This window comes from Convolutriloba macropyga, chromosome 4 (genome assembly GCF_964194025.1).
Source record: "Convolutriloba macropyga chromosome 4, txConMacr16.3, whole genome shotgun sequence".
NCBI classification, from domain to species: domain Eukaryota; kingdom Metazoa; phylum Xenacoelomorpha; order Acoela; family Convolutidae; genus Convolutriloba; species Convolutriloba macropyga.
The window spans coordinates 81,299,944-81,324,649 of NC_134471.1; the positions used below are offsets into that span (position 1 = coordinate 81,299,944).

The 24,706-nt window shown below is 36.3% G+C and overlaps 2 protein-coding genes across 2 annotated transcripts in view; one reads left to right on the forward strand and one right to left on the reverse strand.

Moving 5' to 3' along the window:
* The window catches only part of LOC142338188 (uncharacterized), a 101,436-nt gene extending 89,927 nt beyond the window's left edge, over positions 1-11,509 (forward strand). Inside the window, exons 20-24 of the mRNA XM_075387826.1 lie at positions 1,266-1,529; positions 2,294-2,665; positions 5,193-5,456; positions 6,221-6,592; positions 11,206-11,509. Coding sequence (XP_075243941.1) covers positions 1,266-1,529; positions 2,294-2,665; positions 5,193-5,456; positions 6,221-6,592; positions 11,206-11,393 — 1,460 coding nt within the window. The 3' untranslated portion in view covers positions 11,394-11,509. The remainder of the gene's footprint in view (positions 1-1,265; positions 1,530-2,293; positions 2,666-5,192; positions 5,457-6,220; positions 6,593-11,205) is intronic.
* A 6,205-nt stretch (positions 11,510-17,714) lies between these two features.
* On the reverse strand, positions 17,715-24,475 carry LOC142338708 (GPI alpha-1,4-mannosyltransferase I, catalytic subunit-like). Its single transcript, XM_075388585.1, has 2 exons — positions 23,788-24,475; positions 17,715-19,247 (listed from the first exon to the last, which is right to left on the reverse strand). Exons 1-2 carry the CDS (start codon positions 24,101-24,103, stop codon positions 18,304-18,306), a joined length of 1,260 nt encoding a protein of 419 aa, XP_075244700.1. The 5' UTR covers positions 24,104-24,475; the 3' UTR covers positions 17,715-18,303.
* Between the last annotated feature and the right edge of the window lie 231 nt (positions 24,476-24,706).

Genomic DNA, 24,706 nt, shown 5'->3' on the forward strand with positions numbered 1-24,706 from the left:
GACAACTTTTATTCTCATATGTGTTTTTTGCCGTTTTTGCAGATTAAGTACGAAGCGGTCATACGATTTAGTTTACATAAAAATCAAGAAACTCAAATAATTTACATTGACAGACTTTTTATATAAGACTTTTTATTTAAGTGATCACAGAAAAAGTCGAAAATTATTTTTCTAAAATGACAGTTTCTTCTCTCAAAGAAACACATTCAGACCAAAATTTTTGAAGATTCTTGTTTAGCATAGAGTATCTATTTGCAATAGAGAACCAGGTGCTCAGATATGCAGCAGATGTTGTAAAATGATCAGAATCATAGTTAACTTTTATATTCTAAAAAGTGCAAAAAAACTCAAGATGCCTACTTTTATCACTGCTATTGTTGCAAAGACCTATTTCGGAGCCATTTTTTTACCAATTTTGTTTGTTTCGCTGCTTTAAAAAACTTCTGATTTTTGTTCTGAATCAGAGATGATTCAGAAATTGTTATTCTGATTTTGCTCTGATTCAGAGATTTTCAGAGAAAGTTGATTCTGAATTTTTCTCTGAATCAGAGAAATTCAGAAATCGTTCTGAATTATCTCTGATTCAGTACTGAAAACCTAAATTTCGCTGAATTTGTTCTGATTCAGTACTGATGATCTCTGAAGGTTAGGTACGGGCCAGCTTATCAAAAAAAAATAAACTCGAGTTTTAGCAGAAAAATTCAAAAATCAGCAAGAAACTAGAATAAGCAAAGTATCGAAGATTTCATGTAAGAATCTTACTTTTTTGCAGAAAGGTCGGTTTGATCAAACATTTTTCTAATATAGATGTGTAAAGCCCCCCCCCCCCCCCCCCCCCTCTTCAAAGTCAATTATTTCCAGTAATTTCACTCCGGAGAACTAAATTCATTTTATCTCGATCAATACGTAATACTTCTGAGCTTTTATTATACATTGTTATAAATTTTAGAAAAAAGCTTTGTCGGAAAATGTTTTTTGTAATGGAAAGATCAACCTCTTATTAGGATCTAACACAAACTATAATCAATACATAAATGAGTTCAAAAGTGGTAGTGAAAACGAAATTTATATATTTATAGCAAAGTCGCAGAATCCGGAAGTGTAATTTAAAAGATTTTTTTTCTACATCTGCGTAAATATTTAATATATTTAACACAGCAGACGCATTTGGTCATCAATTAACTATATTAATAATGATACCTTTCGAATCAAATCTAATAATTTTGAACTTAAAATCATACCAAGATGATTACGTACCTGTTTAGGAATTCATGACGGCAACTTGGGTTGTGTCTCTTCTGCGGAAGTTGAGATTTACGATTGCGGAACAGCTGCAGTTACGGGAATGCAGGACAACAGCAATAATTCCCAGTGTCAGTGTGACTCTCCTCCTCCCCCCTCGCCCCCCTCTCCATCCTACGCACCCCCCATTCTGATGAGAGATGTTATGCTGCAGGGGGAGTGTGTTCAAACTGGATTCTGTTACTGTTCCGATCCGAATGACTATGGAGTGATGCTTATTAGCAAAGGTTGGTACTGAAGAGTTCAGATCTCTTTTCGTTGCAGCTGATACTCATATGGTCTTCATTATTATAAGAAAACTAAAATATGAATTGCTTAGTCTTGCTTCAACTTTTTTATGAGCTCTAAAGAGGAAACAGATAGAGCTTATCTTTGAAAACATTATCTTAGACGGAAAAGGCATTGATATATGACATACTGGTTTCTCTAATAAGTACACAACGGAAAAAAGAACTTTTTTGTAAGAGAAATTTACGAGTTACTGTTTTGTGTTTTCAAAAAAGAAACTAGGAATTTGTCTTCCTGAATTTCTCTTTAAAGATTTCAGTAACTGGAGTATGAACAGAACTCACCATTTTACTTGTTCATGAAAAATTATGTATGGTTTCAATTGCCTCGTGTCATGAAAAAAGTAAATTACAGGGACAACAACGGTCTTATTTCTTAAAAAATAGTAGCCCTTTAAAATTTTTTGTGCAAAATACTCAAATGGCACTAAATTAGTTTAAAAGACTATGGCAAAGTAATCACCGCCATTCACCCCCAAAAAAGCGGGTAAAAAGAGGGTGAATTGCTTGCTTGCTTGCGATGGTCTGTCAAAATATATCACCACAAAAGTAAAATTAATTGACCAAATTCAAAGCTTAACAAAGTAAGATATTTGCTATTAAAAAGTTATTACCGCTAATTAGAGCGATGATCAGTTCACGTCCCGGGAAGATCAACTGTGCAATGTAATATAAAACCGAGATAGAACAAATAACCATTTCAGGAACCTCACCCATGGCTGCTGCTCAACAGTCTGTAGGATTACCCAACAACCCAACGACCCCTACAGACCAAGTATTCACAAAATCAACCGGATCTCAATACGCACCTCAAGCACCCTCGTCCAACCAGCCTCCTAACCTTTCAAACTCTTGTGCCAGCGGAGCACCTTTCGTCAAAAACGGTGCCCAACAGTGTCTGTGGCATATCAAAATAACTCCGGGCTCTCCAAAACGGAATAAGTACAAGTCAAAGTTCAAATGGGGACCTGCCATGGTTAGAAACACGAAACCCGCTTGGAGGTCAGGAATGAGAGACGACCCTAGAGGTCAAAGACGTGACCTGTACAGTATCAGTGCAAAACATACTCCGAAAAGTAAGTACTAATTACAAAAATGCATGCTATATTTAGTTCTCACTTCCGAACATCCTATTGGTCAGATCCTTTGTGAAAAAATCAACGCTAAAAATAACTAAAAGTGCCAAAACGGCATTTTTAACAATGAATGAAGCTAATGCCGTGAAAACAAACAAATTCACTGCCGAAAACTACAATCGTACAAAAACTCACCGCTTAATACACCGCAAATTTTTTATTATTTGAGTTGTTGAAATACTTGTATAATTAGTAGCGGCGAAACTTATTTCACCCATTTCACTTGGCAGTGCCCAAATTTTTATCGCCACTATTGCAATGAAAAAAATGTTTAGCCGTTATTTCTAAACAAACTCAATAAGAATATTTCGTAAAGAGCTATTTCACGTACGGAATTCGCTTAAGAAATCCGTCTTACCTTTATATGGGGTGAAAAGTGATGTTTCAGGTTCAAAACAGTTAGCTGTTGGGTATCTGACAAAAATTTGCTCAAACGTTCTCATATAAAACAAAATACTGACTTGTACCCGATTTTTTTGGGCTAAAAGCGAAGCCCAAAATCTCCGGAACTGACGTAAAACAACGTGAAACAGCGCTGCCGCCGTATTTCTGGGTGTGATTTTGGTCCATTTTGACATTCTGGGTGACGGATAATCTTAATGGGGAGATGGGAAAAATTTCTCACCTCACCATGAAGGTTATGATGTTTTGTATGTTTTGGCAAAATATGAAAAACCGTCAAACTTTGATGAAATCTTGAAAACAAAAAAAAATGTCGGCAATTTTCTAAACCTCATAACAATCCTGTTTGACCTAAGCAAACAAGAAATTTTAATAATGTTGTGCTTATTGCACTGAGTTTAATTGTTGACATGGACACGAATTATTACCTCTTATGAATGAATGTCAGGAACTAGACTTTTTTTGTGAAAATTTGGAAGTGTAAAATATTTTGTTGTTTTTTGGGTAGGAATTTTCTCAGGTTTTTTTACGGCTATCTGTCGTTAAATACTGTATTACCAGTCTAATATCCGAAGAATCAAAGTTAAGAAAAAAAAAACGAGTTTTGTGGAATTGTGTGACGACGATTTTTTCCCCGTTTTTTACGATTCGTATTCAACTTTCGACTATAGAATTCTGTCAAAATTTTTGTGAATAGATTTACTTATATAGTCGAAAAGGTTCACCTTTTGTGAAGAATATTCATATAAAAAATGTTTGAAAAATTGAAAAATTCTTTGTTGCAATTGCAAATTTTTTAAATAATGACAACTTTTATTCTCATATGTGTTTTTTGCCGTTTTTGCAGATTAAGTACGAAGCGGTCATACGATTTAGTTTACATAAAAATCAAGAAACTCAAATAATTTACATTGACAGACTTTTTATATAAGACTTTTTATTTAAGTGATCACAGAAAAAGTCGAAAATTATTTTTCTAAAATGACAGTTTCTTCTCTCAAAGAAACACATTCAGACCAAAATTTTTGAAGATTCTTGTTTAGCATAGAGTATCTATTTGCAATAGAGAACCAGGTGCTCAGATATGCAGCAGATGTTGTAAAATGATCAGAATCATAGTTAACTTTTATATTCTTAAAAGTGCAAAAAAAACTCAAGATGCCTACTTTTATCACTGCTATTGTTGCAAAGACCTATTTCGGAGCCATTTTTTTACCAATTTTGTTTGTTTCGCTGCTTTAAAAAACTTCTGATTTTTGTTCTGAATCAGAGATGATTCAGAAATTGTTATTCTGATTTTGCTCTGATTCAGAGATTTTCAGAGAAAGTTGATTCTGAATTTTTCTCTGAATCAGAGAAATTCAGAAATCGTTCTGAATTATCTCTGATTCAGTACTGAAAACCTAAATTTCGCTGAATTTGTTCTGATTCAGTACTGATGATCTCTGAAGGTTAGGTACGGGCCAGCTTATCAAAAAAAAATAAACTCGAGTTTTAGCAGAAAAATTCAAAAATCAGCAAGAAACTAGAATAAGCAAAGTATCGAAGATTTCATGTAAGAATCTTACTTTTTTGCAGAAAGGTCGGTTTGATCAAACATTTTTCTAATATAGATGTGTAAAGCCCCCCCCCCCCCCCTCTTCAAAGTCAATTATTTCCAGTAATTTCACTCCGGAGAACTAAATTCATTTTATCTCGATCAATACGTAATACTTCTGAGCTTTTATTATACATTGTTATAAATTTTAGAAAAAAGCTTTGTCGGAAAATGTTTTTTGTAATGGAAAGATCAACCTCTTATTAGGATCTAACACAAACTATAATCAATACATAAATGAGTTCAAAAGTGGTAGTGAAAACGAAATTTATATATTTATAGCAAAGTCGCAGAATCCGGAAGTGTAATTTAAAAGATTTTTTTTCTACATCTGCGTAAATATTTAATATATTTAACACAGCAGACGCATTTGGTCATCAATTAACTATATTAATAATGATACCTTTCGAATCAAATCTAATAATTTTGAACTTAAAATCATACCAAGATGATTACGTACCTGTTTAGGAATTCATGACGGCAACTTGGGTTGTGTCTCTTCTGCGGAAGTTGAGATTTACGATTGCGGAACAGCTGCAGTTACGGGAATGCAGGACAACAGCAATAATTCCCAGTGTCAGTGTGACTCTCCTCCTCCCCCCTCGCCCCCCTCTCCATCCTACGCACCCCCCATTCTGATGAGAGATGTGATGCTGCAGGGGGAGTGCGTTCAAACTGGATTCTGTTACTGTTCCGATCCGAATGACTATGGAGTGATGCTTATTAGCAAAGGTTGGTACTGAAGAGTTCAGATCTCTTTTCGTTGCAGCTGATACTCATATGGTCTTCATTATTATAAGAAAACTAAAATATGAATTGCTTAGTCTTGCTTCAACTTTTTTATGAGCTCTAAAGAGGAAACAGATAGAGCTTATCTTTGAAAACATTATCTTAGACGGAAAAGGCATTGATATATGACATACTGGTTTCTCTAATAAGTACACAACGGAAAAAAGAACTTTTTTGTAAGAGAAATTTACGAGTTACTGTTTTGTGTTTTCAAAAAAGAAACTAGGAATTTGTCTTCCTGAATTTCTCTTTAAAGATTTCAGTAACTGGAGTATGAACAGAACTCACCATTTTACTTGTTCATGAAAAATTATGTATGGTTTCAATTGCCTCGTGTCATGAAAAAAGTAAATTACAGGGACAACAACGGTCTTATTTCTTAAAAAATAGTAGCCCTTTAAAATTTTTTGTGCAAAATACTCAAATGGCACTAAATTAGTTTAAAAGACTATGGCAAAGTAATCACCGCCATTCACCCCCAAAAAAGCGGGTAAAAAGAGGGTGAATTGCTTGCTTGCTTGCGATGGTCTGTCAAAATATATCACCACAAAAGTAAAATTAATTGACCAAATTCAAAGCTTAACAAAGTAAGATATTTGCTATTAAAAAGTTATTACCGCTAATTAGAGCGATGATCAGTTCACGTCCCGGGAAGATCAACTGTGCAATGTAATATAAAACCGAGATAGAACAAATAACCATTTCAGGAACCTCACCCATGGCTGCTGCTCAACAGTCTGTAGGATTACCCAACAACCCAACGACCCCTACAGACCAAGTATTCACAAAATCAACCGGATCTCAATACGCACCTCAAGCACCCTCGTCCAACCAGCCTCCTAACCTTTCAAACTCTTGTGCCAGCGGAGCACCTTTCGTCAAAAACGGTGCCCAACAGTGTCTGTGGCATATCAAAATAACTCCGGGCTCTCCAAAACGGAATAAGTACAAGTCAAAGTTCAAATGGGGACCTGCCATGGTTAGAAACACGAAACCCGCTTGGAGGTCAGGAATGAGAGACGACCCTAGAGGTCAAAGACGTGACCTGTACAGTATCAGTGCAAAACATACTCCGAAAAGTAAGTACTAATTACAAAAATGCATGCTATATTTAGTTCTCACTTCCGAACATCCTATTGGTCAGATCCTTTGTGAAAAAATCAACGCTAAAAATAACTAATAGTGCCAAAATGGCATTTTTAACAATGAATGAAGCTAATGCCGTGAAAACAAACAAATTCACTGCCGAAAACTACAATCGTACAAAAACTCACCGCTTAATACACCGCAAATTTTTTATTATTTGAGTTGTTGAAATACTTGTATAATTAGTAGCGGCGAAACTTATTTCACCCATTTCACTTGGCAGTGCCCAAATTTTTATCGCCACTATTGCAATGAAAAAAATGTTTAGCCGTTATTTCTAAACAAACTCAATAAGAATATTTCGTAAAGAGCTATTTCACGTACGGAATTCGCTTAAGAAATCCGTCTTACCTTTATATGGGGTGAAAAGTGATGTTTCAGGTTCAAAACAGTTAGCTGTTGGGTATCTGACAAAAATTTGCTCAAACGTTCTGATATCGCCATAATCAGATGGGTTCAATGGGTTCCGCCCTTTAGAAATTGGAAAAATTTTAAATTTAGGCTGATTGCGTATTAAAATAGTTCAGAAAACAAAGCTCATCTCGAAAATTTTTTGAAGTAAAGTGGTTAGAATAAAATGATAGAACATATTCAATCATGAAAAATTTGTCAAACTTTTTCATTGCACTCTATTTAAGTTTGGGGCATATAAATGCTGCGGAAACTTTTACGAAATTTTTTTGCGGAATCAATTTTTGCTCGGAGGTTTTCCGTTTTCGCTTCCAAAAACATGATTAAAAAAATTTGGAGAGCACTCAATCACTGAACAGCAAGCGCTTTACTAGTCTCTAAGTGTACTTATTCACTGAAACTGCTGAGAAAACTGAAGCTGCTATAATCCGCTTACGCCCTCTAATTGCCCCGCACCAATGCGCTCTCCCAAACTTTAACCGCCCTCACCCCAATGCACCCCTTTTTTCTACTCTCTCATTTACCGCCCACTGTGCTTTACGAAGATTGTTTAATAGAAAAAGTTGTTGTTAACGAAGGTGAGAAAAATAATATCAAAGATTTAGCTAACTTTATTATTAGAGTTTAGCATTTCCAAATTGGGAGGCCAGCTTAAGCTAGCCTCCCAAAGCTGAAGCTAGCTATACTGAAGCCATTTAATCGCGGGCTGCTGGGGACAATTCACCGGTGGTCAGTTATGCTTTTTGCTGTTGTTACAGATGCTCAATTTGATCTTAATGTACTCGTCCTATATTAGGAAAAACGTATGAAGCAGTTTTCGAGATTAAAAACTGCTGTTCATTCAGTTTACCGTCGCTTTCTCTACAACTCAAGATCATGCTTTGTTGGTTGGTTTTTTTTTGTAATCGCTCGCTCTGCTCACAAAACAGATTGGATAACAATAGTTAGGAGTCAGAAACATAGCCGGCATATTGCTGGAAAACAGCCGCGATAGATGCTTGTGGCTAGGACCACCAGTCCTTTAATAGGCCACTAGACTTTTTGGGTTAGATTCGTATTGTCATTTTTATGAGCCACATAAGCTCGATAAGGTGAAGACCTAATACGGCTTTTCAAAATTAATATTCGATATCCAAAACTCACGACTCTAATAATCAAGAATTAGGGCGTATATGTTTGGCACTACTTATACGCACATTATTGAGTTCAGAAGTCATTTTATTGAGTGTGTTAAGTCACGCCATTGACTTAAAAAATAAAAACTAGGGACGCAAGGTACGACGAAATAAAAATCTGTTAGACAAAATAAAAAAACTTAGCAGGACAAGTCCTGACGTACAATTCAAAGAATTTTCATTGACTAAACGAAAAACTAGACCTAGAACGGTCTAAGAGTGAATTGGAAAAAACCATTTCTAAAAAACAGAACGAAAATTAAAAAAAAATCAATGTCAAAATGTCGCGAGATCAAAAAACCACGAGCGACAAATGGAAATTTAATTCAAACAAAAAACTAGGCCTTGAACGGACTCTGAGAGAATCGAAAAAACCACTTCTGAAGAAATCAGATCCAAAAATTTTAAAAAAACTGAACATCAATCTCAAAATGCCGCCTGTGAACAAAAAAACACTAGCGAGAAATGGAAAATTGCTTAAAAAACTAGCCTTAGAATGACATATGAATGGATTGGGAAAACCATTCAGAAAAAAATCCAATCAAGAAAAAAACGAAAAAAAACAGTAAAAATCAAACTGAAATTGCCGCATGTGAACAAAAAAATCACTAGCGAGAAACAGAAATTTTGTTCAAACACCGTTTTCTCACTCTACTTTAAAATTAGAGCAAAAAAAATTTACATAGCAAAACCACTCGCTTTTTGCTTCACTTTCTGTTTCGGCGTGACCAAAATCACTACTCCAATTTTACTTCAAAAATCATGAAAATGTGTGAACAGACAGCGCCCCTTTGAAATGTAAAAAAATTCATGTGCAATAAAAAAAATGTCAACTTGGACATGCAGTAATAACCGAACAAGAAGTACAAACGAATAACCCATCTTACACCAGCTATTCTGGCTCCACCACCAACCCCTACGTGTCATCTGGTCCCACCCAATCAACAGGAGTGGTCAATTCTCAAAGCAGTGCTACCACTTCCATGCAAGATAAAGTACAAAAAGCAGGACTCCGCCTATTATAGTAGAGAACAACTACTACTACTACCGCCAGAACCGAGCTTCGACCCTCAGGGAACTATTTCTTTTCTCACTCTACTTTAAAATTAGAGAAAAATTTTACATATCGAAACCACTCGCTTTTTGCTTCACTTCCTGTTTCGGCGTGACCAAAATCACTACTCCAATTTGACTTCAAAAATCATGAAAATGCTTGAACAGATCTTAAAAAAAACATAGCCGGAGGAATTCCCGAAACGACTCGAAGTGGAAGTCCATTCACACGCCATCCAACATCTCATCAAACAAAACGTGCCTCCACTAATCTATCAATATCTTGAAACAAATCCATAAAACAAAGTAAAAAAAAACAAGAAAACCAAATCTGTTAAAAAATGATAAAAATTCTTATGAAACTTTGTCGGAAATTGAGATTCCGAAATAACTATCTCTGTCCGAATTGCTTCAACAAAACTACTATTGCCTACATAACCCACTTATGAGAATTTTTAAAAATACCTAAAGCCAAACAATGTACAAAAACTCTTACAAACAACTTGCACTAAAAAACTGAAAATTAATAAATTTTTTAATATTACAAAAGCATTTAAATCCAAAAAAAAAATCGCTTCGGCCAATAGGGTATCCATATGCTCGCAAAACAAAAGGCAAGTCATTATAGGCTAAAAAACTTGTCTAAAAAACAGAAAACAGAACAACAAAACTGCAAAAATTGAAGAAAAATAGTTCTAATTTTCGCCATTTTTTTGTCATATTCCTCACCAAAAAAAAATGATTGATTTCACAAAACTGTAACCAGTTGTTGTCTAAAAAATGCTCAAGTAGAAGGGGTTTTATCAATGTGTATTTGAGACAGTAAAACCAAACAATCGTCAAAAAATCGCAAAAATTAACCCAAAAATCAGCAAAATATTTGAAAAACCTCCGAATTAGCATAAAATTTATATGAATTTCCAGAAACCTACAAACCACTACCAAAACCAGCCTGAAATTAAAACAAAATCATAACAAAACCTCTTAACCAAAAAAAAAACTGCTTTAAAATGCCGCACGTGAACAAAAAATTTCGCTCGCTTAGAGAATTTTTTTCACACCTCAATTTGTCGCTCTCTAGAGAACAGCAATATGAACAAAAAACCACTCTCTTGTCGCTCCACTCTTCATTTTTTTCAGCAACAAAATCACTCTAAATTTTTTCACGTGTTTCATTTCCTGCTTCAAAATTCACACCAATAAATTTGATTAAGAAAAAAGGACTTCTCCAATACTACTCTTCGAGTCGTAAAAAGACAGCGCCCCAATACAATTCAAATTCTTTGAAATGAAAAAACAGCAGCGCAATAATAGACGCCTAGAATTGCTGACGCGGCTATTAAAAATAAAGAATGCTACATTTTCACTTTTTCGCCAGAAAAACGCACAAAATATCAGGTATATTTTACCTCAACTTGTGGGGCAGTAGATGTGGCAGCTAAACCCGAGGTCCAAATCGAAAGGAGCAATTTTGATTAAAATTCCGGTGAATGCGGACAAAAAAAATCAATTACTATGATTTCCATACGCTAAAAGATGCGTGTGCTTTACGCGAAAATACTTATTTTCACCGCTATGCTCCTCATACTTAACAATAACTCACTGCGAAACCTCAATCATGGGTTAAAAACCCGAATAGTAGGTTCCTCAAAAGTTAAAAATTGCTGAGCAGTAAGAAAAACAGCTTTCAAAACGTATTCGGGATCTATTTGCCCCTCCTGTTCACTGCGCATCAAACCCCTCCTCCCCCCACCGCCCAACTACCCCCGATATCCATATCTCCCTCACTTGCTTTTTGGTTTCTAACACCTTGGGATAAACAATAAACAGCACATTATTTTCAATTTAAATGGCTCTGGGTCTGAAAGATGGGAGAGGTGGGCAACAAAGATTTCATATTTGTTTAGTGAGACTGGGTTTAGAGAACAAGCCAGCCATCTGGCAAGAGTGGGACACAACTGCTCCCAGAAGTATCATGGTTCCGTGTCCCTGTCCACAGTCGCCCTATGCCAGACCCTTGTCAGCCACATCCACAGGGTCATCAGTTGGATTGTCATTCTGTGTATGTCCGGATGGTTCACACTGCAATTGCTGAATTGAGCAAACTGAGTAAAAGAGAAAAAAATTAAAATTAATTGACTGTAATGAAAAAAAAACGAAGATTGTCAAAAGTTGTTGTTAACAAAGGAGAGAAAATTACATATCAAAGGTTTACCGAACTCTAATTTTTGAGTTTTCCTCTTCCAACTCAGTTCCATGGCCAAAAACTGATGTTCTCCCACTCTTTCCCTATTCTAACACCACTATACACATGTAACGATTTAACAAATTCTGTTAATTGCATTCAAATTTAGAAAGACCAGAGCAAGATTTGAAAATGCCTGCGGTCAAAAAATAAGTAGCGCGAAATAAAAATCATACAAGCCCAGAATGATTTCAGCTCAACCAAAAGCAAAAAAGCAGCCAGGTAACCAAGACAAAAAGGTAAATGTAAATTCAAAATCTTGCAGCAAGAATCTTGCAAGGTGGATGCAAATCTTGCAAGAATCTTGCAAGGTGGATGCAAATCTTGCAAGAATCTTGCAAGAAAAATGGAAGAACTATGCATTCCCTTGCAAGATTCTTGTTAGATTTCAAATTTTTCCATCACTAGGGTATTTATTGCCTATAAGTTTTGAACAACTTAAGTCTTCAATAGAAGTATAAAAATCATGAAAAAAGATTGTGCAGACTAAATATTTTGTATTAATTAATTCTTAAAATTGTTCTGGAGTTTTTTTGAAAAGTTAATTCATGCCAAGAGCAACCCACAAGTTATTTTTTTATCCTTAGGAAAGGCGTTTTTCAGGGTTACTGGAAGGCTCTCTTTAAGGTCTTTGCTGTCTGTTGTGTATATAAATGGCCTTCCCTCGGTTGCTTTCTTTTCAGTAGCGCCATTGTTTGCTGACATTTTAAAGATATGCAAAGATCTAATAACAGCAAGTTATTAGAACTTCAAGAGGATCCAAAAAGCTCACTGCTTGGAGGCCACAGAAAATCCTTATTTAGAAATACCAAATATGTTCTGTTTTTGAATTTCTGTTAGATGAGAGCAGGGAAGAAATAATTCTTTAATCTGGGCAACAAATTAATTGAGCGAAAACTAACTGTCAAAGATCTCGGATTGAATATAAGAGACCACCTCAGTCTACCCGTACATACGAGAGTTCATCTCTACCGAGCTTCAATACGCCCCTTTCTAATGTATACTTTTAAAAATAAGGTCTTTGAAAAGATGTATAAAAACTTACACTTTTTAATATCATAGATGCAGGTACCTACAATTTCAATATTGAAAAAAAAACGGTCTCGAAATAGTATGGAATCGACGCCAAAGACTGGTATCCACACCGAAAAATTGGAGTTAAGATCCCAGGGATTATATCTGAAGCTCTGAGGCTCAGCTTTTGGCACGGACACCAGATACGGTTTAAAAAATAATCTGATGTGGAATTTCTTCGTGGCACACTCAAAGCCAACTCGCAGATATAATCGATTAACATTGGCGAATTCTTCTCAAATTACCGTTGGTTTCGGTAGTACCCAGTTGGGGCTTAGAGATGCTTGCTTGGGGTAGGGTTGTGAGGGCTGGACGAGAGGTGGCTCGCAACTGCCAGGTAGAGGGGGGAGGACCGGGTGTTAAAGGCGGGTAGTGTTGATAGGGGGAGCGGTGACCGGGGATGTTAAACTTTCAAGATTAAGACTCCCCTTTCACCTTTAAATTGTCTCCTCAAAACAGTTTTGGTGAAGCGGGCGTTACCTGTTTATCCCGTTTTTGAAGACGAAATGTCAAAAGAAATGTTTCAATCGAAGTTATTATTAAAATTGACAATTCCCATGGCTATTGATTTCTCATTTGAAACTGGTGAAATTAAATAGTTCTAATAACTCAAAGCATTTTTTAGCATTTATTTATTTTCAGGATTTTATCTTGGTACGCGAAGTACTTTTGTTCTGGCACCCGATAATTCAAAGCGGAGCGGAGGTCTGCTGAGGTCATCTGGTACCTTTAGCCACTTAGCTACACAGGAGGAACTTACTCTCTATTTCCAGTGCAGCAAATAAAACATTCATTGACTAATGAACGGCATCCCCCAGTGAATACTTGAAAAAATGGCAAAGGCACGATAGGTGAGTTGCGATCTATTTAATTTACTCAAATTATTTAATCAATAATTTGTGTCAGACAAAATTTTGAAACTGCTATGCTATCTGGGCAACTTTAATAGCTTTAATGCCATATACGTTTTTGAAAATTCTACTAATAAAACAGTATCATTTTGTCTGTGTATGAGCAGGGAACACAAAATTATGCCTTCATTTATTGAAAACTACAATCATAACCGTCAAACTTTGATCAAACGAATTGCTCTCAAACGATGGGTAGAGGTTGGCTTCGGAAGTACCCAGCTGCGGCTAAGAGGGGGCGGAGTAGAGGGGAGTAGGTCAGGCAATTGGGAGCAGGGGGTAGGGTTGGGGAGGGCTGAAGACAGTTTACAATCCATTCGAGAATCATTCCTGATAATTAAATTGACTTCATATCATCTGTTCAAATTGGCGTTACCATACTGTCTATATGCTTCAGGCCAACACAGGATGCTGAGGGATGGATCTCTTCTGAACTGTATTTTTAAACTGAACTCAGTTTTTAATCCAGATCTCATTATGAGTACGAGATTTCTATAACGATGAGTACCCAGTTATGATTTACGATTTAGTGTGTTTGCAAACGAAACCAACAATTTGTATCACATCAACACAGAAGAACTTGAAATTTTCAGATCATTGCCCTATAGCTTTGGAAATCATCTACGAGTACCTTAATTGTATGCAAACCCAAATTTGATTGACACAAGGAATTGACTTGCTTCATTTTTTTCATCACACTGTTACAGCAGCACAGACAAAAATAAACGATGTTTTGTCAAATAAATAGAACAACTAACTCCAAAAGGTTTAGGAAAGAGATATCGCTATCCACTGAGGGTGTTTCTAAAAGCAGTCATCTTAATGAAAATGAGTCTGATCAGAACGACATTCAGAAGAACATAAGAAGATTATAGTCACATGATACAGTATTTGGAGGCCGCTTTACCGAACTCCCAGAAAAATTATCGAATTTTGTATTTCAAAAAAATTAGCTAAATCACTTGCAAAATTTCAAGTATCTTATAAAAAGTTTAAAGCGAATCGTTCCCTCCCAGCTTGTGTATTCCAACAAGCTCGTGGAAGCCTGGAGAGTTCAAGACGATGATTAGAGGTTTTTTGGCTCATTTGCATCAGAAGTGACGAATAAGGTGTTCGAAATTCCTATCCCACCTTGAAAACATGTTTAATTGAATATCAAAATTGAGTTTAGGTTAAAATTAAATTAAGGAGTTGTTCGATTTGGATTTTAACAAATGTAGAGGGCGTGATTGCATTCCTACTGTTGTAATCTTGCAGAAGCTTTAAATCACTGTCCAGGAGCCAAAAATAGAGAACTATTTTGAGAGAAATATACTATTACACTTAAAAATTCCCAAATCTTGGAAGCTCAGTCAGTTGTACACAAAAACTCGAGAGATGTCAACTGAGTTCATGTCGAGAGCAACCCACAACTTATATTTTTATCCTAAGGAAAGGCGTTTTTCAGGGGTACGGGAAGGCTCTCTTTAAGGTCTTTGCTGTCTGTTGTGTATATAAATGGCCTTCCCTCGGTTGCTTTCTTTTCAGTAGCGCCATTGTTTGCTGACATTTTACACATATGCAAAGATCTAACAACATCAAGTTATCAGAACTTCGAGAGGATCCAAAAAGCTCACTGCTTGGAGGCCACAGAAATTCCTCTTTTAGAAATACCAAATATGTTCTGTTTTTGAATTTCTGTTAGATGAGAGCAGGGAAGAAATAATTCTTTAATCTGGGCAACAAATTAATTGAGCGAAAACTAACTGTCAAAGATCTCGGATTGAATATAAGAGACCACCTCAGTCTACCCGTACATACGAGAGTTCATCTCTACCGAGCTGCAATACGCCCCTTTCTAATGTATACTTTTAAAAATAAGGCCTTTGAAAAGATGTATAAAAATTTACACTTTTTAATATCATAGATGCAGGTACCTACAATTTCAATATTGAAAAAAAAAACGGTCTCGAAATAACTATGCAATCGACGCCAAAGACTGGTATTCATAACAAAAAATTGGAGTTATGATCCCAGGGATTGTATCTGAAGCTCTGAGGCTCAGCTTTTGGCACGGACACCAGATACGGTTTAAAAAATAATCTGATGTGGAATTTCTTCGTGGCACACTCAAAGCAAACTCGCAGATATAATCGATTAACATTGGCGAATTCTTCTCAAATTACCGTTGGCTTCGGTAGTACCCAGCTGCGGCTTAGAGATGTTTGCATTGGGGTAGGGTTGTGAGGGCTGGACGAGAGGTGGCTCGCAACTGCCAGGTAGAGGAGGGAGGACCGGGTGTGAATGGCGGGTAGTGGTTGATAGGGGGAGCGGTGACCGGGGATGTTAAACTTTCAAGATTAAGACCCCCCTTTCACCTTTAAATTGTCTCCTCAAAACAGTTTTGGTGAAGCGGGCGTTACCTGTTTATCCCGTTTTTGAAGACGAAATGTCAAAAGAAATGTTTCAATCGAAGTTATTATTAAAATTGACAATTCCCGTGGCTATTGATTTCTCATTTGAAACTGGTAAAATTAAATGGTTCGAACAACTCAAAGCATTTTTTAGCTTTTATTTATTTTCAGGTTTTTATCTTGGTACGCGAAGTACTTTTGTTCTGGCACCCGATAATTCAAAGCGGAGCGGAGGTCTGCTGAGGTCATCTGGTATCTTTAGCCACTTAGCTACACAGGAACTTACTCTCTATTTCCAGTGCAGTGAATAAAACATTCATTGACTAATGAACGGCATCCCCCGGTGAAAACTTGAAAAAATGGCAAAGGCACGATAGGCGAGTTGCGATCTATTTAATTTACTCAAATTATTTAATCAATAATTTGAGTCAGACAAAATTTTGAAACTGCCATGCTATCTGGACAACTTTAATAGCTTTAATGCCATATCCGTTTTTGAAAATCTTACTAATAAAACAGTATCATTTTGTCTATGTGTATGAGCAGGGAACACAAAATTATGCCTTCATTTGTTGAAAACTACAATCATAACCGTCAAACTTTGGTCAAACGAATTGCTCTCGAACGATGGGTAGAGGTTGGCTTCGGAAGTACCCAGCTGCGGCTAAGAGGGGGCGGAGTAGAGGGGAGTAGGTCAGGCAATTGGGAGCAGGGGGTAGAATTGGGGAGGGCTGGACGAGAGTGGGTCCTCACCACCAAGTGAAGCCCTTCACACCAGGAGATTGTCCCCTCAAAAGTTTTGGTGAATCGCATTCTTAGAGACTGGTTAGGCATACGGCTCTAAGAGAACATGATACCCTCCGAACGTTACCTGATCATCCCATTTTTCAGACCAAAAAGTCAAATAGGGCAGCCGGTTCAGCCAAAACTTGCAAACTCGAAAAGACCGCAGGACTATATAATTGCTACAAACTTTGTTGGTACCATTATTGCAGCCATGAATGGTCAGGCTATGGTCAGCCTGAAGCTAAGGTTAAGTGAGAACTCATCCTCACACAGACATCTTCACAGAGGCAGCGGATTGAACTATCAATCATTGGCATGTATCACACGGCTAACCTCTCGGCTATCACGCCACAACCGCAAAAATCGCTCCGACCAAAATGGCTCAACAAAGAATGCAGGATCCATATATTTCTTAATATTATCATGTAACAACATTATTGCGACAACAAAACATTATCGCAACAATATGACAATGTTGGGATCTCGTTATATCCCAAAAATATCTCATTATATCCCATCAATTTTATCTCAGGAATCTACATAATACTATCTCGTAAAATAACTCAAATATTATTAGGGTTGGTGCAAAAAAGCCAGATGGCCTGCAGTTTTATTAGTTCCATTATGTTTTGAAATTAAGTTCCTGCAATTTTCATCTGCGAAAACATACGTCTCTACTACAAAACATCCGCAATTTGTTGAAAATAAATTGCTCATGTATGTTACCGAAAACAACTCAAAAGCTGACAAATCGCAACATTTACACGTTAAGTTTGGAAAAAGCAATAAAAGTCCCGTTAGATGTTTATGGACTGTGACAAAAATTTAGATTAAAAGGAAATATTGCTCAAAAGGAAATATTTCTCTAACCGAGTTGAAACAGGAATCGATAAATTTCGACACATTTCGCTTTGAGCTATACATCTTTAAGAGATAAAACTTCAGCCAAGTTTTACTCAAGATATATCAAGATTTTACAAGATATTCAACAAATCTCGGTTTAAAACATGTGGGTGGTTAATCTCAATTTGAACTCTTAATCTCAAATTTTAAAAGCTAACGAAAAACACTAACTCATTATTCAAAGGGAATATTCTTCTCTTTCAAACTGAAAACTTTGGGCAAATTTCGTTCAGATTCTTGGGCTTTATACTCAGTTTTGAGTTTTTTCAAAGTTTGATTCAATCTGATAATTTCAAGTCCAGTTTTGTAATTGAACTGTTCATTTATCAATGCTTGGTTTGTCTGTTTTGGACCTCTTCCAGTTAGCACGTAAGTATAATCTGGCCACTCTTCCAGTGCATTACACCATGGAGTTAAGGCTGCGTTGGTTCCTGTTCTCGTTTTGAAGAGATTAACAGTTTCTTTAGCATCCCTCGAGTAGCTCCTTACTGCGAGGAAAATAAACTGTCTTTGATTCAACTTCATCTGAAAATAATTTATTGATTCATTCGACAGATTTTGTAAAGGCATAAGGCTGTTTGAACCATTGAGAGGTTAACGGGGCTTTAATATCGCAAATTTGATCAGAACCTTTTTGATCGTTGACTGCCTCCGGACGTTTTTTTCTTTAACAAAAAACTAAGTTAAACAGAAGTTCTAAGAAAATTTTATAGTTTTAGTTTCACGTAATTTAGCGAAATAACATTGCACAATTTCTCGCATAATGTACATATTTGCAAGAAAAAATATCATGCTAGCTACCCAAATAAACTCGAATGTATTGATGCCTTCAAACTCCAGAAGATATGCTGGGTAAAGCCATAATAACTGGGTAACTACCCACAAGATAATTAACCCAAAAGCGTGTCTGAACGTAATTTTAAGCTGGTACGCGACCATAGGCAAGAATGTGAGGTACCATACAAAATATTGTGACGTACAAACTTTGTTTAAACTTACGAACGAGTAAATTGACAAGAAAAAGCACATTGGCAAGTTATCGTAAAATTTCACAGCAATGCAAATCAAGCAAAGTGTTTGTAACGACAAAGGTAAAAAGCAAATTAAGTAGCTTTCGATAACATTTGTTGAGACAGCAGAACTGCCATCGTTCAAATAATACATGAGAAAATAAACTGAGAAATTATGTTTCGTATCTTTACGTACTAAGTGGTAAATATACGTTTCAAATATTGCGTCATAGCCGTACATCCAATAAGTCAATATTAACAATAAAACCAAAACAATAAATGAAGAAACGAAAAAAATCCACGACTGTTTATTTGGAACAACAATTTTTCGCCATTGGTTTAAAAGTGCGCCAAAGTTATTACTCGGGTTTCTGTTTTCAGATTGGAGCTGAAAATTTAGGTATAATCCCAGTGCGAATATAACAGGGAATATCTTGAATATAATGGCCAAAGCATAGATCAATGATGCAGTGATAATTTTTCTTTGAGCGACTAGATACAAAATGAGGCACATGAAAAAGGACATGAGACAATCAGCGCTTCCTCGAGTAGAGATTCCAATAATCAAAGGATTGAACAACCACAAACAAGTCCACTGTGTACTCTCTTCGTCGTTAGTCTTGTAGATATCTGTAAACAAACAAACAAAACAAATATATATCTCGCAGATTTTGATGGCATTTTGATAAACTTCATTATTTTATGGCACACCCCGACCGCAGATCAATTGAGACGGATCTAAAACCAGAGTAATATCAAAAATGATTTAAAAAAAAACAAATTATCTCAATGAACAAAAAATTAGTAGAAAGAAAGCAAATCAAATTTATCCGCGATAAACTAAATGAAAATTACACCGGGAATTTTGCATTATATCGTCACTCTAAAACAGATGAGTGACAAAACGTTTCATCAAATGCGAAGCGATAGAGCGGTCAGACGTCAAGACGAAGTGGTGATATCAAGACTAAATTGTCTCTGCTCAAAAAAAGGAGCTAGAATAACCCAGATAAATTCCGAGATGCATCCTATCCATGATCAGAAGAATCCCCCCACCCAGGATCGTGACGTCCATACATTGAGGATTGAAGTGAAAAAAAAAACAGCTCTAGATGACAATCATTCACAAGACGACAGTATTTACAAAACGCCTATTTACAAAAAAAATGTAGTTCCCCTCCCCAAGGAGAAAAGAAGAGGATAACGTGAGATCAAGCTTGCCATTTAGATTTGCAAAGGGCGTTCCCTCGGGTTAAGCATACTAAATGGAATATAAAGAATACTAAACTATAGATTTGAAGAAGAGGAGAATTAATGACCTCCGCTAAACAAGAGCGTACGGATATACAGAAGCCAGAGCGTACGAAGAGAGCACCGGTCTTCAAAAACAATTTGAATGAAAATAGAATTTTGATTATTTTTACTGTGACGGAAGAAGCAGTAGTGTAAATTCTTGGGTCATTAGACGTATATTTTCGATTACTATAGATTTGAAGAAGGAATTAAGACGAGAATAAAGGACCTCCGCTAAACAAGAGCGTACGGAGGTACAGAGCATCAATAAGTCAGGTCGCATTGGATTGGATCCCCCAGACCTTGGGAAAAGATTCTTTTCTCTCTTTGCAGATTATCTTCAATCTATTTCATCGGGTGCTAATACGAGCAGAGGTAATAAGGAAGATATAGAAATTAATGAGACATCTTACGTGAGGCTTGTGCATGACACAGAAACGCAACGAGAACAAGCAGGAAGGCTAGTCAATGCAAATCAAGAACGTCCTTTTTGGTCGTCCTTTTCTGCTAATGGCACAACTTTCTGCCTGTAGTACTAATGAAAAACGTAGATGGATGTGGGACACACGCAAGGAGCTACGAATAAATTTAATCCAGGCCAAAGGAGAATGGAGAAGTCTACAGGCTATCCGCCTTGAAAAAAGAAAAACGACTATGACTATTCATAATAGAATTGACGTTTGCATCAGAGAGCAGATCAGAAGCTATAACTTAGGAGATTGAAAAGAATTAAAAACATAGCAGGACTCTCAAAACTTAGCCAAGCCAAAGAATCGAATCAGTTAATGACGTAATCATTGGCATTTTTCCAGCAACCTCATAATTGTCGGTTAACAAATCACACGACCTTATGTGCGCAACAAGGAGTAAACATCTTTCCAAAATCATCAATATTGACAGCGCTTTATATAGCTATTGTCACTAAGCACCCTTTAAATCCAAACACCATAAAATCATCTTGTAGAAAATAATGAAGGCACAGTTAAAAAAGTGCAAAACAAAAATGGAAATAAAAATCACGAAAAAAAACTATCAATCTTTTTGCAAATTAGTGGCATCAAAGTACTAAAAAACGCAAATATATACCAAAATCCTTATCCAAAGCATGTCATTCAATATTAGAGTTACAATAGCTTTTAGTTGTTTAAAATTTAGTCCGCACTAAGGATGCTTATTATTAACACTAATAGACAAGACCACAAGAGAAGCAACAAAATTAGGAAGAACTCAAAATCCACCACTATATTTGAAATTAAATAGTGTCAAAGTCATAAAAAACGTAAAAAATTCAGTCACTAATCAGAATCACTAGTGGATCTTTAAAAGCCAATGAGAAAGAGCGAAAGATTTAATTCTCAACAACTTAACCAGACTTGCCATCAGTAAGATTAATTGATCAGACAAAAAATAGACACGAAGACAAAACCAAAATATTATTATTATTGGTTTAAGAACCATTTAAAATCCCAACAGTGCAGGAAAATTAAAACAGATAAGTTTTGAGTTTTCGCCTGAATAAAAATTCAGATGTTATAAGTTTCAGCTCAAAAGAGAGTTTATTCAACTCAACAGCGACGGCATGCGAGAACGAACGTCTTCCAAAATTAGAGCGAAATTTGGGAAAATGTAAATTGTAAAAAATATTGAGACCTTGTAACCATCGTGTTTCGTTTCATTAAATCCGATAAATATAGCGGAAGTTTGCCAGGCTGATGTACAAAGCGATGCGCATACAATAGGATTTTGACGATAATGCGTTGCCTAATTGGCAACCAGTGTAGCTGCTTCAGGTATGACGAGGTTGGTGTTGAAGGTGACAATCGAAAAATCAAATGCGCGGCAGAGTTCATTATTCGCTGAAATTCTGCTACAAAAAGTTTGGCAGACCACAACAAAGCGAATTACAGTAGTCAACGCGTGATAACACTAAAACGCTAATTAACTCAATTATGACTGCTGTTTTAACTTGATCTCGAATTGACCATACTTTACGGAGATAAAACGAAATGGAACAAACAAAGTTAATCTGTCGTTGCAGAGTAAGTTGACAATCAATATAACAACCTAGAACTTTTACCTGATCAGTGTAGTTAATCATATACTCACTCTTATCCGCATTGAATTTCAATTTTGCATTGTTAAACCAACGTTGAATCAAGGTCAAAATATTATCAAACATGCATTGACTGACGGTCGAACCGAATACAAAATAAAGAACGGTATCATCTGCGCAGAAATGGTAGTTTACTTCTAATTCTTTCAGCTTATCTTCTAAAGGCAACATGTAACAAGAAAAAATATATTCGTGATATTTTTAGAAGACAATAAAGACAGAGATCATTAGCTATGAAAAGAAACAATTACTTTGATCCATTTATGCTTAATTATAGAACGATGAGACATGTTATCCATGAGACTAAGTGATAAGACAACAAAGAAAAAAATACGCAAAAAAAAATCATTCAAAAATATTTTATAACAATAAATAGTGCCAAAGTCACAATTAGATCACATAAATTTAAAACAACAATCAAGAAAAAAAAGCTTGCAGATATCCAGAAAACAGCCGCAAAAGCTTTGCAGATCTGCAGTCTAAAAAAAAACAAAAAGACGGACCAAAAAATTCGTCTTTTCATTGAAGGCCGATATGTTATATTTTGATTAAAAATCTGTATAAGCTTTTGCTGCCTCAATTAGCTGCTCCCAAATAACCTTCATTTAGAGTGACACACACCCATTTGAGCTTATCTCTTTGAATTAAAGTAAATAAAAGACAATTTCAAAGTGAGGAAGTCATTTTTGAGAGTGAGGTAAGTGTGACCAAAAATTTAATCACGCGAATGAACAAAAAACTCGCTCTACTAAGAGCAAAAAATGACGTCACGCACGCACTTCAGTTGAAATTGCATGAACGAATGAACAAAAAGCAGATTTGAAGTAGTTGTGACGTCATATGGTCGTAAAAATCGCGACGACGAAATAAAAGAAAACCAAGAGAAGCCAAATAATAGCCCCAGCTATCACTGTGCGGCTATTAAACAGCGAAAACAGAATTTGATACCTTCTGCACTCCTTTTAATACTTCATTGTGACTAAAGTCGCCACTGTAAATTGACTTCTCATTGACAGCAAAAATTAAAAGTGTGAACACATCTTGAAAAAAAACAGCTCCTCAATATAATCCAAATCCATTGCACTCTTCCAGCGCTTTTCACTGCTCGTTGATTCAAAAAAATGCACACTAAAGGAACCCCTCCGAGCGTTTATTCGGACAGGATCAGGGATTGGTAATTATACTAATCAAAATTTATTGTTTTTGGTTAAAAACAATTTTGGAAAAGTAATTGCATGTACAATGTCTATGGTGAAATATGACCACGTAAGAAAACATGGTGGGCGTCATATTCCAAACTAGAGCACCAGCTTAAAAACTAGAAACCGTTCAGCGTTCCTTCATAAACAATGGTAAAGCGTGAATTCTTCTGACGAAACTGATTCGAGGTAGAGCAAAACTGATCTTTGTCCGGATGATGACGGAAATGACGTCGAAGTTCGGTTCCTTGCGCTTCTCGCTGATCTTAGCCACGATGTTTTGAGAACTTTTGTTGCTGTAGCTCCTGCGCTGCTAGTGCAGGGAAACACGAGCGGTTTGAACATGCTATGCTCTAATAATCAATTATTAATTGAGAAACCCCTGAAAGGATTGGTGAAACCTGAGTAATGTTGGCTATTTCAACTAATTATTAAGATCTTGTCAACATGATTCCTTTTATTATAACTTGCCGTAAACGCTGTACGATTAATTTGCTTGGGATCCCGCCTACACTCTTTGATTATTTTTGCTTCTTAAGAAAAATAGGCAGCTTCGGACACTTACATTTGAAGTAGCGGAAGATGACAACACCAGTCAGAATATCGAAGAGTGCAAAAAGAAGTTTTCCAAAAGCTGGAAAAACAATGACGTTTGGTGTCATAAGCAGAGCCAGCAACGGTGTATAACGGTATGTCTCTCTATTGTACGGAGACCGCCCACTAGTCATATGTTCAGCAGCATCTGTAAAAACTCTGTAATCGATGTCTGTGTACTTCAGAGCAAAATTTGCGTCCTGGTACTCGCCATAGATCAGCAGCAAGACGCGACATAAGCAAGCAATAGGCCAAAGGAGAGTCCCAAATACCTGCGACATAGACATTCTGAAAATAGCCTGGACCCATAGTTGTTGTTGTGACTTTTCGGCATCAAGCCGAGGGGATTGCTCCCATAGAAGTTTTGGTCTTGATTCCACTATTTTCTGCAATCGGAGCAATCACAGAAAATGGTCAATGTACACACTACTCTTTCATTGAAGTTCAACATCAGACGGTCCCACATGAATGACAGAATACGTCTTTTGAGTCCCAAAGGCTGGGAAAAGTCTATCTCTTCAGGCAGATTGTTGGCAGAGCACTGGAAGATTGCGACAAAATTTCATGACAGTTCTGAACTACTCGCCTGATTTATTTTTTCTGTAAAATATTAATGTAAATTTTTTTCATGTAAATTATTCTGATTATAACCCTAAGGTTAAGGATCCACATGCTGTCAAATAAAAATTAATCATAGTTGTCCGCACTCACAGTGTGATTAATTTATTTGAGAGAGAGTTTAGGCTTCTGTATAGTGTGCACAAGGGTTTGCACCCATCATTGAGGGGTAGAGTTGACCACTTTCTGAATTGTGTTACAGCTGCCACAATTGCAGAGCAAGGTCCAAGAACAGGAGTTGACTACAGAATAACAATTTTCGAAGTAATTCC